Genomic DNA, 14,860 nt, shown 5'->3' on the forward strand with positions numbered 1-14,860 from the left:
GTTGCTTTTGTTCAATTCATGCAATTCTATCCTTCTGGGACTCCAAGTACAGGTATATCAGACTTTTAAACTCTTCCACATAGCTCTTATTCTCCTGTACTTTCTACCTCTTTCAATCTCTATATTTAAATTTGAATATTTTTGACAGTCTTCTCTCTTAGTTCACTATCCTTCTTTCTAATGTGCCTAATCCATTAAAAACTCATCTTTCAATTTGTTTTAGTTCTTGTAATTTCTGGTTCTAGCATTTCCATTTGGTCCTGTTTTTTATATACCTGGTAATTTTTAAATTGTATGCTAAACATTGTGTGTAAAAAAGTTGCAGACATTACATAAAGTCATCTTTTTCCAGAAAGGATTTAATATGCCCCACTCATGTAATGGATGGACTTATTACATTACTCCAGTGGATGCTGGATTTCAGACTTTTAGCATCATCAATTTCCAGTTTGTTCTAACTCTTAAAGCATAGCCTTTAATTTTTAAGGAGTAGACTTCTTGGGTTCTCTTATGAAATCCCGAGGTGTTTACTTGGGCTCTTGCACCTTGATGGTCTCTAAACTTTCATCTTTGTCTCCCAAGGTCTCCAAGACTGCCAAAAATCTCTGCTCACTCTTTAACCTCCAAGCTTTTCCTTTACACTTAGTTTCTCTGCATTTTACCCTGCACAGTTTAAGAGTCAGCACACGCCATAAGGGGAAATCACACAGAAGTCTGGGCTTCCTCCTCTGTAATTTTTTCAACTTCTGGATCTTAGTCTTTCATATCCTAATCACCCTGTTACACTCAAGCTTGAACATCTGTCTCCCTACTCCAGTGAGACTACTATAAGCCCAGGCTGACACTTTCTTAGCCTGTATTACCCATGCCATGAATCTGCAAATATATAAGTGAACATTTGAGGTGAATGTGGAGCTCAATTTATTATAGTTTTCTCCTCTCTGGGATCTTGGTCCCTCCAGTGCTGGCTTCCTTAGTTCCTGTCTAGTGACTTCAAACAATTGTTGTATATACTTTCAAATAGTTCTTCTTAATAGGAGAGTTAAAGTAGTATAAGCTATTCTATCATAGCCAGAAGTGGAAGTTGAACCATTTACTTTCAATTTGCAATTTTCCTTAATCTCTACTTTCAACATAGTCTTCTTATTTGTGGTTTTGAAACTGCAGAGTTAAAATTGAGTCAGAAAAATTATGTACCTGGGTGGACTTGAAGTAAGAAAAATGAGTCAGGAAAGCATCTATTCAAATATTAAATAAAATTTGTACAGTTGCTTTTTTTCTATGATTAGCCTAAATCACAAAGGGAAAACGGATTCCTGAATTATGTAGGTTTTTATCTAATATTGAAGATTCACTGTTCTGTGTATCCCAGGTCTAATGTCAGTGTTGAAAGATAAAATCAAAACATCTTTTTGGTTTTACAAGTACAAAATTTAGTGCCTTTTAATGACATACATTTTGCACTACTTTTTGAATATATAACATATATTTCCTCCTTACAAAAAGATGAGATTGACAGTTTGGTGGGTAATTTTTTTTTTTTTTTTTAAGTGAGAGAAGTAGGTCTCTCTACTATGTAGCATAGGTCTTCTGGATGGAACATGCTCCACTTAGAGCTCTGTTTCCTGCTTGGAGGGACAATTAATATGCTTACTACTTGAGAAACGCATGGCTCATTGGACTAAACTTTGAGTCAGTAGTTGGGAGTTATAATCCTACTTCTGCTACTGATTCAATTTGTGCCCCTGGGCAAGCCATTTAACATTTGTATTTTTTCACCTGAAAAATGGGATAAAATTATCACTTATTTGCTAGAGTAGCTAGTAATAACAGATTTTGAATATGAAGAAGTGCATATATTTTGACCAGTTAAGATTACTACAAACATTCCTACAATTAAGTTTCCCCTAAAGCCTCAGTACTGCTTTGATTAAAATTCTTCTGATTTAAGTTAAAATGAAGCACAATAAAGTGCAGTTAAGTGTTTTGCCTAATTTGCATGCTTAAACAGGTAGGAAAATCCAGAGTAGTTTAGCCTGAGAAAACAAATTATTTTTAAAATAGAGAGGAAAATAATCTTTCTTCCCCCCACTGTTTTTTTTTAATTGTAAGAAGTATTATATATTATACACATGTACTATTCCCTACGGCCAAATTGCAAAAATTCACATTTACGCACAATAATAACAATAAACTCACATCTATCCTTTCCCTTTTCTTATTTATAATTCTTCAGAAATAGAGTTTTAATAATAATTATTCTTAAATTTTATGATAATTTTATCTCAGCATGGATTGTTTTAAATGCTCTAACCATATTATAAAAGGGAAATGATCAGATTACTCCTTTGCCTGGTGCTTTATCTTACTTTGCAGAGTCTATGCTTCTGATAAAAATATGAAAATTGAATTTTTTGTATATAGAGAAATTTAAAATATACTTGTACTTTGGAAAGGTGCCATTGAAAAGGAGGCCTTAAAAAGAATGCTTTTAAATATTTAATAAATTATCCTCAATTTATTTCATAAATTTGAATTTAATATAAAATAGAAGACAATAAATTGTCTCTCTTTACCATGTGCCTCCTTTTAACTGCTTCTAATATATTTGTAGTTTTTCTGCGACTCAGTTTTTTGCTCTTATTATGAAATGGTAATAATATTATCAAGGCTACCTGCTTCATAAAGTTGTAATGAAAATTAAGTAAGAATGTGTATGAAAACACATTAAAAACCATTGATCTTGTTAGAGATAATGTTGAAGAATGCTGTCATCGAACAGCCTTCATGTAACATTCCTGAATTCTTAATTTTTACTTTCCAGCCTAATCTTTGTCACCATTCTGGGTGGTTTCAATATCCTTGCAAATGACCCATCCAGCTCCCTGGAGGTTTTGATATCCAATTTTTTCATCTCTTCATTGCCAGGGACCATTTTTTTCTATCACTGCTGTGGTAAATCCCTGGCCACTGTCGTCACCAGATATGACTCCCCTCCATACATTGAATTCTATTCTTAGATTATCTCTCCTATCCTTCTCGCTCACTTGCTTAAATATCTGCCCGGAAGCAAGGATTCCTCTGAATGGTGTCAGCCTTCTAATCCATTACACGTATCACTTCTTTCTATCCACAACAGCCTCTTCTATGCTATACTTTCTTCTTATAAGACTCAAATTCCATTATTCATTGTCCCAATGACTCCCATACAACTCCCATAACTTCCTTGTTCCTTTCTTCCTCAAATCCAACCATTGAAGAACTCATTCATCTGCCTTCTCTGTGGTGCCAATAACTATGTGTTCTGGGAAATAACCACACACAGCTGGGCAGACTGGAGTCATGATAAACATGATCTCCAACCTCAAATGGGTGCTCAAGTCTGGCAATTCTACTATGATGCTTCTGTCTCCAACCTCAATCAGGACTATTTTGTAACTTTTTATCATGTCCCTTCCACTTTAAGCTGAAAACCTTGCTTTATATTTCAGGGAATTTAGAGTTCTCAGCCGAGACTATCATCACCCTCCAGTGTCAAGTTGTACAAACTCACCGGCTTCTGCTTGCCCTTTCTTCTTCCTGCCTGCCTCAATATGGCTTCTGCTGAAACTATTGTCAAGGAGAGCAGTTCTCTCCATGATGCCACATGCAGTGGACCCTTATATTTTTACTCTTCAATTTACTTATGTCTCTATAGATGTCAATACTGTTCCTATTTCCCTTTTACAAAACACTTTCATGTATGACATCTGCCTCTCTCTTGGTTTTTATCTCATCTCTTTGGCTTTTTCTTTACTTTTTCATCCCCTTTCCTGGCTTTTAATCCTCTACTTACTAAATTTCTTTTCTCTGTCCACTCTTTATTTAGATACTCTAATTCATTTCCATGGCCTTAAATATCATTTGTGTGCTGACAGTTCCCAAACTTGTATCTGTGAGACTGCATGTTCTTCCAAACTTCAGTCACCTCCATCCAATTGCTTGCTCTACATCTCCATTTGGATGTCTCACAGGTGTCTCAAATTTAACATTTTCAAAATTGAAATCTTTCACTATTCATCTCTTTGCTCCCTTCCCTATCATATATCTCTCCCCCTAAATCTTGCCCAACTCAACAAATGTAACTACCTCTGCTCCTTTGCTCAAGAAAAAAAGTAGGAGTCATCCAATTCGTCGGCAAATCCTGTTGATTCTGCTTCCAAAATATATCTTGAATCTGCCTGCTTCTTTCCATAATAGTTTGTGGTACCATAATGTCTTGCCTGACTTACTGCAACATCCTTCTAACTAGCTCTCTGCTTTCTTTGGTAATCTCTTGCAACCCGTTCTCCATACAAGAGCAAGAGTGATCTTTTCAACATAAACCAGACCATGTAACTCCCTTACTTAAAATCCTCCAATGGCTGGACACTTCACTTTGAATAAAATACAAGAACCTTACTTTGGCCTATAAGGTCTTGCAGTCTGGGGCCTGTATCCCTCTGTCTCCTTATTCATACCACTCTTTCACTGCCACAAGAGCCTCCTTTCAATTTCTTCAACATATGGTAGGTTTTGTACATACTTTTCCTTCTTAACTAGCTCCTCTCATAGCTATCTCTTTTTCATCTTGTAGGTTTCAGTTTAAATGCCACTTCCTTAGTCAGTCCTTCCTGAATCATTCTCTTATATAAGCCCGTTTTTCCTATCCAGTACTATCACTCTTATTCTTTATCTCAACATCCTGTCAATATTTAGAAATAATCCTTCCCATTTGACAATTATTTGTTTACTTGCTATTTTTCTGTCTTCCTTATAATACTGTAAGCTCAATGAGGGCAGAGACTGTATACATTTCATTTATCACTATACAATCAACATATAGCACAAATCTTGTAGCTAATAATTACTTGTCAAATAAATGAATATCACAGATGAAGATGGACAATGTAATGAAAATGACTGATTCTTATGCAGTCTTGCATTATAGAATATTTTAGGACTATAGCATCAAAGCTTTATTTAAGATTTTAAGCATTTGTCAAAATGGATGAAGGGCACTGTTTTCGAGAAAGAATGTTGGGTATATAGCCTATTCTCTACTTCAATGCCTCTCAAACTGTATTTGGCAAATTTCCAATCTATGAGACTTTTGTAAAATACAATAACATTGAATTACTAAAAACATGAACTATAAATAAAAACAAAATATAAGCTCACTTATTTTTATTATTACCTTCAATTGTAGTAAAATTATTCTGTCAAGTTTCTACAAAAATTAAACAGTTGTTGTCAATGTCTGTACTAGTCTCATTGAAGATCAGTAACAAACAGTTTAAGGTTAACACTAGTTTTAGAACTATACTTTGAGCAGTTTTGGTTTACTCCAACTTGAATGTCTTAAGTCATTGGCATTGGGTTAGGTAGGGTATCTCAAAGTCTCAACTATTCTTTGTTATAGAAAGAATAGTTGAAAACTATCAGAAATAAAATAGTTAGAATACCAAGCAATAAAATAGTTGTAGCATTTATAAAAGTTATAAAATTTAGAAATAAAATAGTTAGAAAACTATTAGAAATAAGATAGAAAACTAAGTCCCTGTGGTCATGAGTATAAATTGGAGGATGGGCAAAAAAAGACACAAAAACCTTCCCTGAATTAAGCCTGTTCTATTTCCCACATACTTACTGGATTTTGAACAAGTTGCTAGCAGGAGAAAAAGTCAAATGTTACCCTTGGGATGTTACAGAAAAACCAATTGGTTGTTGAGATTTTATTACTAGCTGGGTTGGTATAGCCTTGTAATCAAAGTGCTGGATACATTATTTCCATCACAGCTAGTTTCTCTTAACTCTTCTAACTCACTTTCCTGACCTAAAATATTCTGCCTTAATGTTTTATTCCTTAGCCATTCCCACATCCTTATAACAGCACCAAAAGCTAGGATATAGGGAATTTTCTTCCCACCTTGAGCATTTAGGGTATGAAGGATATTCATGGAAGATAGGCTGATTATTATCTGCCTGCCTTTGACTTACCAAGTTACTAAATTTCTTCCCCTTATATTATGCCTTACAGCTTAGGTATATAAGAAATTCTTTACTTGTGCCACTTCAGGAATGTCCATGTTATCTGAACATAGGAGTAGGTTTTTACAGTAGCTGAAAGCAGCAGAAATACTTTAAAATCCTTCATCTAAGAGGAATTCAACATCCCTCATACTCCAAAGGGATTTTGTCACCTTCCTGAAGATGAAGGAAGAGAGATTTGGCATGCCTTGCTTATTTGTGGCTGTTGGTATATCCAAAGACAGGTGAATACCTTAAGGTGAATTTCCTCATGATATATGGCATACTATCCAATCTCAAAGGCAAGGTCAATTCCAGCCCAGTTCAATTCCAGCCCTACCTTGGAGCTGAAGATTTAAACTTAATCTATACATTTTTGAGCCATGTGAATTTCAAGCATAGGAAGAAATCAACTTTTGTTCTGGAAGCAGTCTATGGTACTCATTTACCTCTGTTTCCTCATCCAGCCAACACACACTTGAATCTCTAGAGTAAATTGGCTTCTCTAGAGTCTTCCAGCTGGTAATAACTGGAAGTTCAATTGAACTTCTGTCAAGACTCTGGACTTGAAATTCTGGCATTGGGACTTCCCTGGTGGCACAGTGGTTAAGAATCCGACTTCCAATGTAGGGGACGCGGGTTTGATCCCTGGTCGGGGAACTAAGATCCCACATACTCTGTGGCAACTAAGCCCATGAGCCGCAACTACTGAGCCTGTGTGCTCTAGAGCCTGAGTGCCACAACTAGAGAGAAGCCCGTGTGCCGCAACTAAGGCCCGACACAGCCAAATAAAATATAATAAAAAAAAAAGGACTTCCCTGGTGCACAGTAGTTAAGAATGCTCCTGCCAATGCAGGGGACACGGGTTCAATCCCTGGTCCGGGAAGATCCCACATGCCGCAGAGCAACCGAGCCTGTGCGCCATAACTACTGAGCCTGCACTCTAGAGCCCGCAAGCCACAACTACTGAGCCACGTGCCACAGCTACTGAAGCCCGCGCGCCTAGAGCCCATGCTCTGCAATGAGAAGCCACTGCAATGAGAAGCTTGCACACCGCAGTGAAGAGTAGACCCCTCGCTGCAACTAGAGAAAGCCCACGCACAGCAACAGACCCAATGCAGCCAAAAATAAATAAAGTTATTTTAAAAAAATGTTAAAAAGAAATTCTGGCATTGGAGTGGCTACAAGGCTAGGTATCAGGTTTGGGGACTGAGTGATGTTAGCTGAAGCTGTTTAACACATAACAGTCTAATGCTCAGGCAGACCAGAATTCCTTTCATGTTTCCTTTTCCTTTCCTTTCCTTCCTTCCTAAATCCAGTTTGTACAGCTTGCATTGTGTTAGGGAGGTGTTGGATTCATAGATAAGAAAAAGTGATTGTAGAAAATAGGAAGGAAAGAGGGGCAGTAGGGTTAGCTGCAGCTACCTCTGTCTTCTTTTTAAGCTTTGGAATTCAAGTGGGAATTAGTCATATACTCTCATGTCTTATTCTGTTAAATTTTTTTTGAATTCTTTTTTTCTACTTACAAACTAAATATTTCTAAAAATGAAAGAAACTAGCCACAATAGGTTTCTGGTTCATGTGAACTGGGGAATATTCAATATTAAGTTAGTTTGTTGATCTAATTAATATAGGCATGTCTTTAGAATCATCAACATTAAGTATAATACTTCTATTATACCTAGGTTTTTAAAAAATTTTTTTGAAATATAGTTGATTTACAATGTTGTGTTAGTTTCAGGTGTACAGCAAAGTGATTCACACACACACACACAGGTTATTACAAGATATTGAGTTTAGTTCCCTGTACTACACAGTAGGTGTCTGTTGGTTATCTATTTTATATACAGTAAATATTTTTGAATTTTTAAGAAATGCAGAGGGCGGGAGTGAACACAGATTCAGGAACAAAATGGATAGTTACTGTTACTGGATGTTAATAACTTTTACCATGGAGTTATTTTAACTATTAGAGAATAGTCTAGTGAAGACTTTGACTTGTTGCTCCTCTTTCATATTACAGAAAAATATTTTTCATCTTCTCTTCCGTTCTTATACTGGAAATTTGGGTGGTAAGATAAGGAATATATTTTCAAGTTTTAGTCCTATTGCTGGTTATTCCAGTTATTCCACTTGCTCTGGTTTCACAATTCAAGAAAGATTGAAGCGATGCAGAGATAAGACAACAGTGGGGCCTGATTCAGGGCATAACTAACATCAAATTCCTGAATGAACTAAATAAAATACACTCTTCTACTCCAGAAATGTTAGGGAACGGAAGATTTATATTTATTCCTTGACCAGCTCATAAAGTCCAGAGAACTACATAATATGAGATTACATTTAGACACCTCGAAGACCAACTAGGGACTTAACTGTTGCACAGTATCATTCAAATTCTGAGCACCACGACTTGGGAACTGGAAATCTTGGAGAGAGCTTAAAGAGCCACAATGATTACTAATAACCTTGACAAGCTGTAGAAATGGCCAGATAATTACAGGATGAACTTAATAGAAATACACAGTAATTTACAGGAAGAGAAAAATAAGACACTATAAGTACAAGGGAGAAGGCTTGGCTTTGTGGGAAAATGTGGGAATCAGTAAACCATAAGCAAAACATGAATTAGCCATATAGTCCAGATGTTTTATTTTTTATTAATAAAACCCCAAAACTTGTAGATTACATGTGAGAATATTGTATTTAAGAAACAGGCAGTAATCCCCTAGTCACTTATACAGTTATTTATTAAGCACCTATCATATCAGGCTAGACACTCTTAGGGCTGGCATAAAACGGGGAAGAAGACGTAAGACCCCCATCTTCACGGAGCTCGCTAAAGTGTGGTAAATAACAAAGCTAGTACCTTTAATACTCTCTTCAGTTTGTATTCTGTAGTCAACTCGAGTACAGCAAATACTGTGAGCAGAGATCCTACTTTTACATTTTGGATCCCATTCCATGCCTAGCAGCATCTTTTAAGCAATCAACTTGGATTAAGGGGTAAAAATTAGCCCTAAAAGAACTAAAATTTGAAAAAGTAAACACTTGTCTGATCATCAGATATGTCGATCGAAATCTGCAGGTTTCCTCTTAAGCGCGTTTTAAATATTTGAGAACCTATTACATGCAGAACAATTCTCAACACAATGCTTTGTGTACAAAAGGGAAGGTGGGAATGGATTCATATTGCACATCATGATAATTGCTGTGGAAATCCTGCACGGGTGGACAGCCCATCCTCCGCGGGTTATTTTTCCCCCTTTCTTTTCTCTTTTAGCCGAAAGACAAAACGCTTAAAGCAGAAGCCACAGGGGTGGGACACACCGCTAGGACTGGGGGTACAAACACCAGCTCCTGCAGCTCGGCAGGCGCGGAGGACCGACTCCCCACCCCCGGCTTCCCGGCGCCCGGGATTTCAGAGCGGACGAGGCGTCCCCCCAGAGGAAAGACAGGGCGCCGCAGACGCCCCCCGCCGGAGGAGTCACCAGTCACCCGCCCCGCCCCGGGGTCCTGTTCCTCTTGGGCTCCCCGTGACCATTCGGGCGTGCGCTCCGCAGAGAGGCCAGTAGAGCACGGTTAGGAAACCAGGCACTCGAGACCCCAACAGCATTTACTTGCCACCTACTGGAGCCCCACCGCCCAGCAGGCCAAGCAGGCCTCGCGGTATCGAGCCTCCGCCCGCCCCGCCTCCTCGCCCTCCTGCCGGCCCCGCCCTCGCTCTCTCACCCCTCCCCCGCTCCCGCCTTGCTTCCCCGACAATCTCCTCGCGCTCCCGGCCCGGCACGCGCGCTGCGCCCGGCCGCCGCTGCCACCGCCGCAGCCGCCGCCGCTGCGGAGCGTTCCTCCGCGGTGCCTGGCTTCCAGCTTCGGGCCGGAACCGGAAGTTTAGGGGGCGGGGCCGACGGAGGCCAGGGAACCGAAAACGCGGCCGAGCCCGGAGCCTGGAGCCGGAGCCAGAGCCTGGACCAGAACTTGGCCGCCGCCTGCGCTGCCGCCGCCGCTCGCCTCTCCTTCCCCGCGCCGCCGCCGCCGCCTCGGCCGCCACCGCCGCGAGCTCAACCGCCAGTGGTCCGGGGGACTTTGGGTGTCCGGGCTGAAGGTCGGTCCGGACGTCGGACCCAGCTCGGTTCCCGGACTGTCCGGGCGGCAGCGGACGCCGCAGCCGCCGCCTCTTCGTCGCCTCAGCCTGGCGTTTTGTTCCGAGAGACCCGAGAGGCGAGCGGAGCTGACAGTGATTTTGACAGTGATTTAAACCCGCTTTTGTTGTTGTTGGCTTTTCGTTGTTTGGTTTTGTGTGTTGTGCTTGTGTGTGGCGGTTTTTCCCCCGTGGTGCATTTTTTTTTTAATTGTTGTGCTCGCTGTTTTTATTTTTCATTTTTTTCCCTCTTTTTTTGACCCCGTGAACGCTTTTTTGGTCGGGGCTTCCGAATATGTTTTATGACGGTTGATTTTACACCAGGAGGTTTGTTTCCGAGGAAGACCCAGGGAACTGGATATCTAGCGAGAACTTCCTACGGCTTCCCCGGCGCCTCGGGAAAATGGGAGCTGCTGCAAAGTTGGCGTTTGCCGTCTTTCTTATCTCTTGTTCTTCAGGTAGGTGCATGGAGCGCGGCGCGGCGGGGCTGCTGCCGCTGCCGCTGCTGGCGGCTGCGGTTGTTGTCGGGTCGACGAGCTTCAGCGGAGCCTGGGGAGGTTTCCCCCCACCCCGAGCCCCTCGGCGGCCGCCCCCCAGGGCTGATTATGATATGGAAATCTCCATGAATTTTCCTCGTTTTGAGTTAGGTTGGTAAGAGTGACTGCTCTGTTGTTGTGGAAGTGAGAAAGTCATGGTTTGTGGCCGTAACACTGGATGACAGCGCTGGTTGGGTTGCAATTAAGCCGCAAATACCACAAGTGACAATTTATGCAAAGGTTTGAGACCCGAAAGGCGTATTCCAAAATGTCCTTTAGTGTGGCATCCTCCAAAATAAGGGTGTTTTTTTTTGTTGTTGTTGTTTTAACGTCTTTTAATTAGTGCTTCAGTGACTATCACAACAGAGATCAAAGTCAGCTGCTACTTAATTTTGACCGTGAGAAACAATGCATTATATCAGCAATTTCATCTGGGTCTCCCCTCACGTTTTCTTCAACTTCAGTGTCCAGCAGTGTTAAAAATAGTTGTAGTTGTTGTTGTTGGAGTATTAGCAATAACCCAGTGCAGAAGAGGTATGCCGCTGTGTGTTGGTAATGTGCTGGCTTTCAACCACCATTTATGTGCTCTTTTCTGGCAGAGATTTTGCTTACCTACGGAATACTTATTTTAAACGCGTTGTATTGAAGCATTGTTTTCGGTTTAGAACAGCCCATTTGAAATTGTTCACACTGTCAAATACACTGTAGTCTTCCAGGGTTGGAAGAATAATCTGGCCCATTTATATTTGAAATTTTGATTTTGTGAGAACGTTCTGTGGTTGCAACCAGTGGTTGGAAAACTAGTCTTTTGTATTTGAAATTCTGTAAATGAATACAGCATCTAGCTCAGAGGTGTGCAAATGTACCTAAGAGGAGAGTTAGTTTGATAGAAGAAACAATTTTAAAGTGGCAGTGTATCTATTTATCATAAAATTCAATATTCAGTTACTAGGTTGTGAGATAGAATTATAGGGGGACAACGAATTGACAGGTTTGTGGCCATGTCTTTATCTCGTTTGCCACAGGGAAATTAGAGGGTGGTAGTCTTTTCTTTGTGTACCTCTGTGGTGTGTGTATTTGTGTGTGTGTGTGTGTCCGTGTCCACCCATCCTCCCTGCCCCCCTTTTTAATAGAATCTTTTGTAATGTATAGAATTTTGCTGAATGGTACATTTCCTTGTGGTTAATAAATGGATAAAGTCTAGTCTTATGTCTGTAGTGGTATTGATCAGTTCCGGGTGGGCTGAATGTGTTGTGAAATGGCGATCATTGCCAGAGATTAACCAACAGAATCATGTCTGTTTAAATGGAAGAAAGAACATGCTTAAGGCAGGCTGACAGTTCTTTTTGTGCACGGTTTGGGGAGGAAGATAAACAATGGTGTCTCTGAAATGAATGAATACTGGATAACATTAAACCTCTTGCTTTTGTGACATAACTTAACCATGTAGTTTTAATTTTTCCTGTAGTACTCTTCCTCCTCTGGCCCTATATGTTCTGGTTGGTGAACTCCTCTTGTTCTCATCCCTTTTTCTGATCTTCTGCCCTTGAGGAGGAGGGGCATCATGGCCACTGACCAAAGAATTGTGGACATTATTCCCTCCCAGACCCACCTGAGTCACACTAATTGGTGAAGGAGGCTATTCTTGAGCAGTCTCAAGGTATTACTTCTGGAAAAGAAGGCTGTCGCTACAAATCTTACAGCTTCCTCTGCTTGACTTGGGAATAAAAAGAATTGAGCATTAGTTTCTTGTAGGATTATTTTCACTGAGTCAGGAGGTTAATAGCTAAAATTTTGAAATAAAGTAATTTTGTTGCTGGAGAGCACATAGATATTGCACTTACATTAAACTAAGTATCGTTGCATCGTTTTTTTAAAAAAATAAACAATCCTAGTTCAACTAAAATATAATTCTGTTGAAGATAATTGAAATAAATCTTAAAGACTTTCATCAATATTTATACATGAAGATTTTTATTAAAGTATCTGATTTTTTTGAAGGGCTTTTGTTATGCATCAAATGCACTCTAAAGAAGAATTTTTTATGTTTTTTTTTTTCCGAATTGATTTTTCTGTGTAATATGTAATCTGACCTGCTGGAAGCATGCAAATGGCTATTTTTATGAGAATTAAAAAATTTCTGAAGTTGTAATTTTTTTTTGTTTATGGGTATTTGATTGTTTTAAAAATCAGGTGAAGAACAGTAGTAAAGAGCAGTTTTATTTCAGATGTTTAGGATGGATGTTTACTGTTTTTTTTAGTATTTTGTGGACTTTGATTTTTCATTTTCCATCCCATGGTATGTATACTGGAGACTGATTATGTAGACTATTCCTCTGGGATATGGCTAAGTGTATAATTCACTCCTCTCATTCTGGGGGAAACATTTTTGAGTTTTTCCCTCATGCTGAAATGCCTTCACATTCCCTTTGATTTTGAATTTTTTCATTACTCTTATCCTTCCTCAGGTTCTGTTTCAAAACAACAATCTACTTCTTAGTTGTTTTGTTTTTAAAGCATTATGGTTAGTTTGTATCATCCTCCAAATTTGTTAAAATGTGAGGATGAGTTTAATATTTGCTTTAGGACTTAGGTTTATCATATCTAGAGTGATGCAGCTATTGTATTTGAGTTGCATTGGATAAGTTGAGAATTCTCTTGGTTTCTGTGGGAACTGGAACAGTCTGGTCCATATATTTGATGAAATAAGAAATGCAAATACAGTAATTTTGTGCATTTTCTTCAGTTCAGCTAGGCAGTACTGTGGTGTATGTGTGCACGGATGTGTGTGTATGTGTGGTTGAGGGGTCATTGGCAGTACAGTGAATCTTCTGGGACTCTTCTGAACTTTGACTAACAAGTGATAGATATTACATGCTTTGTTTTCAAAGGCAGAATCTCTCAAATATAATCCGTGATCAAATTCAAATATAATATCTTGGAACATTAAGACCAGAAGAAAAACAAAACAACACCCTCTCCCTCAATTCATTTTTTTCTGTTTATGATAAGACAGTAGTTCTCAAGCTTGGGTGACTTTTGCTCCCCAGCCCTGCAGCTCTCCCCCAGGGGCCATTTAGAGATGTATTCGGTTGTCACAACTGCGTGGGAGGAGGGGAGGGTGTGCTACTGGTATCTAGTGGATAGAGGATGGGATGCTGGCTAATCATCCTATAATGCACAGGACAGCCTTCCACAACAAAGAATTATCTGGCTCAGAATGTCAATAGTGTTCAGGTTGAGAAGCCCTATTCTAAACTCTTAATTTTAAAAAGCATTAGTGTGTTAGTAAAAGGTCTCTGCTCCCCCTCACACAGTTAATCATCTAAATTTTACAGGTACATGGTATTGATGATCTCCAGCTGACCTTGTATTGAGAGTTTTCATTAGCTTGTAAAATTAGAATGATTAGAAAAATAGGCTATAGGTATACACATTATTTCATCCTATTCTTTAATAAAAATATTTTGCTGACTGTTTTGAATAAACTTTCTCCAGTCACTTGTTATAATGGAGTACTTATGAAGACTGCATATTCATGGATATGATAAATGATTGGTCAAGGTATCAAGTTTAATTATATTTGTTTTGATTCAGTAGTTTCTTTGCAATAATAATCATCTTTAAGAATATTTCCTTTTATCCTTATTGAAATTACTGTGAGTGATGTGCTGGCAGCAGGTGTGTGTGGATGGGGGGTGGGGGGGAGGGAAGGAAGGAGAAGAAGGAGGGAGGGAGAGGGAGAGAGAGAGGTTAATATGGTATCTGAAAATTTCGTAAGTTTCGTATGGAAGAAATATTTTCACTATTATATTTTACCTGAATGGAAAAACTGAATTTACACCTTGAGTTTTTTTTTTTAAGAGTATTTCCTTTACCTAGCAAACTTTAATTTTAAGAAACTTTTAAAGTAATTTCTTAATTACATAATTTTTTTGAGAATCATTATCTGGGTTTTGGTTACCATTAGACTCATTTAGGCTATACCGCTAAGTAATATTCTGTGATCTATTGCAGACCCTTGTCCTTTTTGGGGTTAAAATTTGACCATAATTAAAAAGTGTCTACCTTGTTTTGAACTCTGGTTTTAAGGAAGTTACCCAGCCAGCCAGGATAAGAATTACAGTGAAATACT

The 14,860-nt window shown here is 39.1% G+C and overlaps 1 protein-coding gene across 1 annotated transcript in view; it reads left to right on the plus strand.

The window, feature by feature from the left end:
- Positions 1 to 9,914: 9,914 nt before the first annotated feature.
- The window catches only part of ACVR2A (activin A receptor type 2A), an 88,748-nt gene continuing 83,802 nt past the window's right edge, over positions 9,915 to 14,860 (plus strand). The window contains exon 1 of the mRNA XM_082841318.1: positions 9,915 to 10,647. Coding sequence (XP_082697444.1) covers positions 10,593 to 10,647 — 55 coding nt within the window. The 5' untranslated portion in view covers positions 9,915 to 10,592. The remainder of the gene's footprint in view (positions 10,648 to 14,860) is intronic.

The sequence above is a fragment of the Leucopleurus acutus genome (assembly GCF_964270905.1).
Source record: "Leucopleurus acutus genome assembly, chromosome: 6".
NCBI lineage: Eukaryota > Metazoa > Chordata > Mammalia > Artiodactyla > Delphinidae > Leucopleurus > Leucopleurus acutus.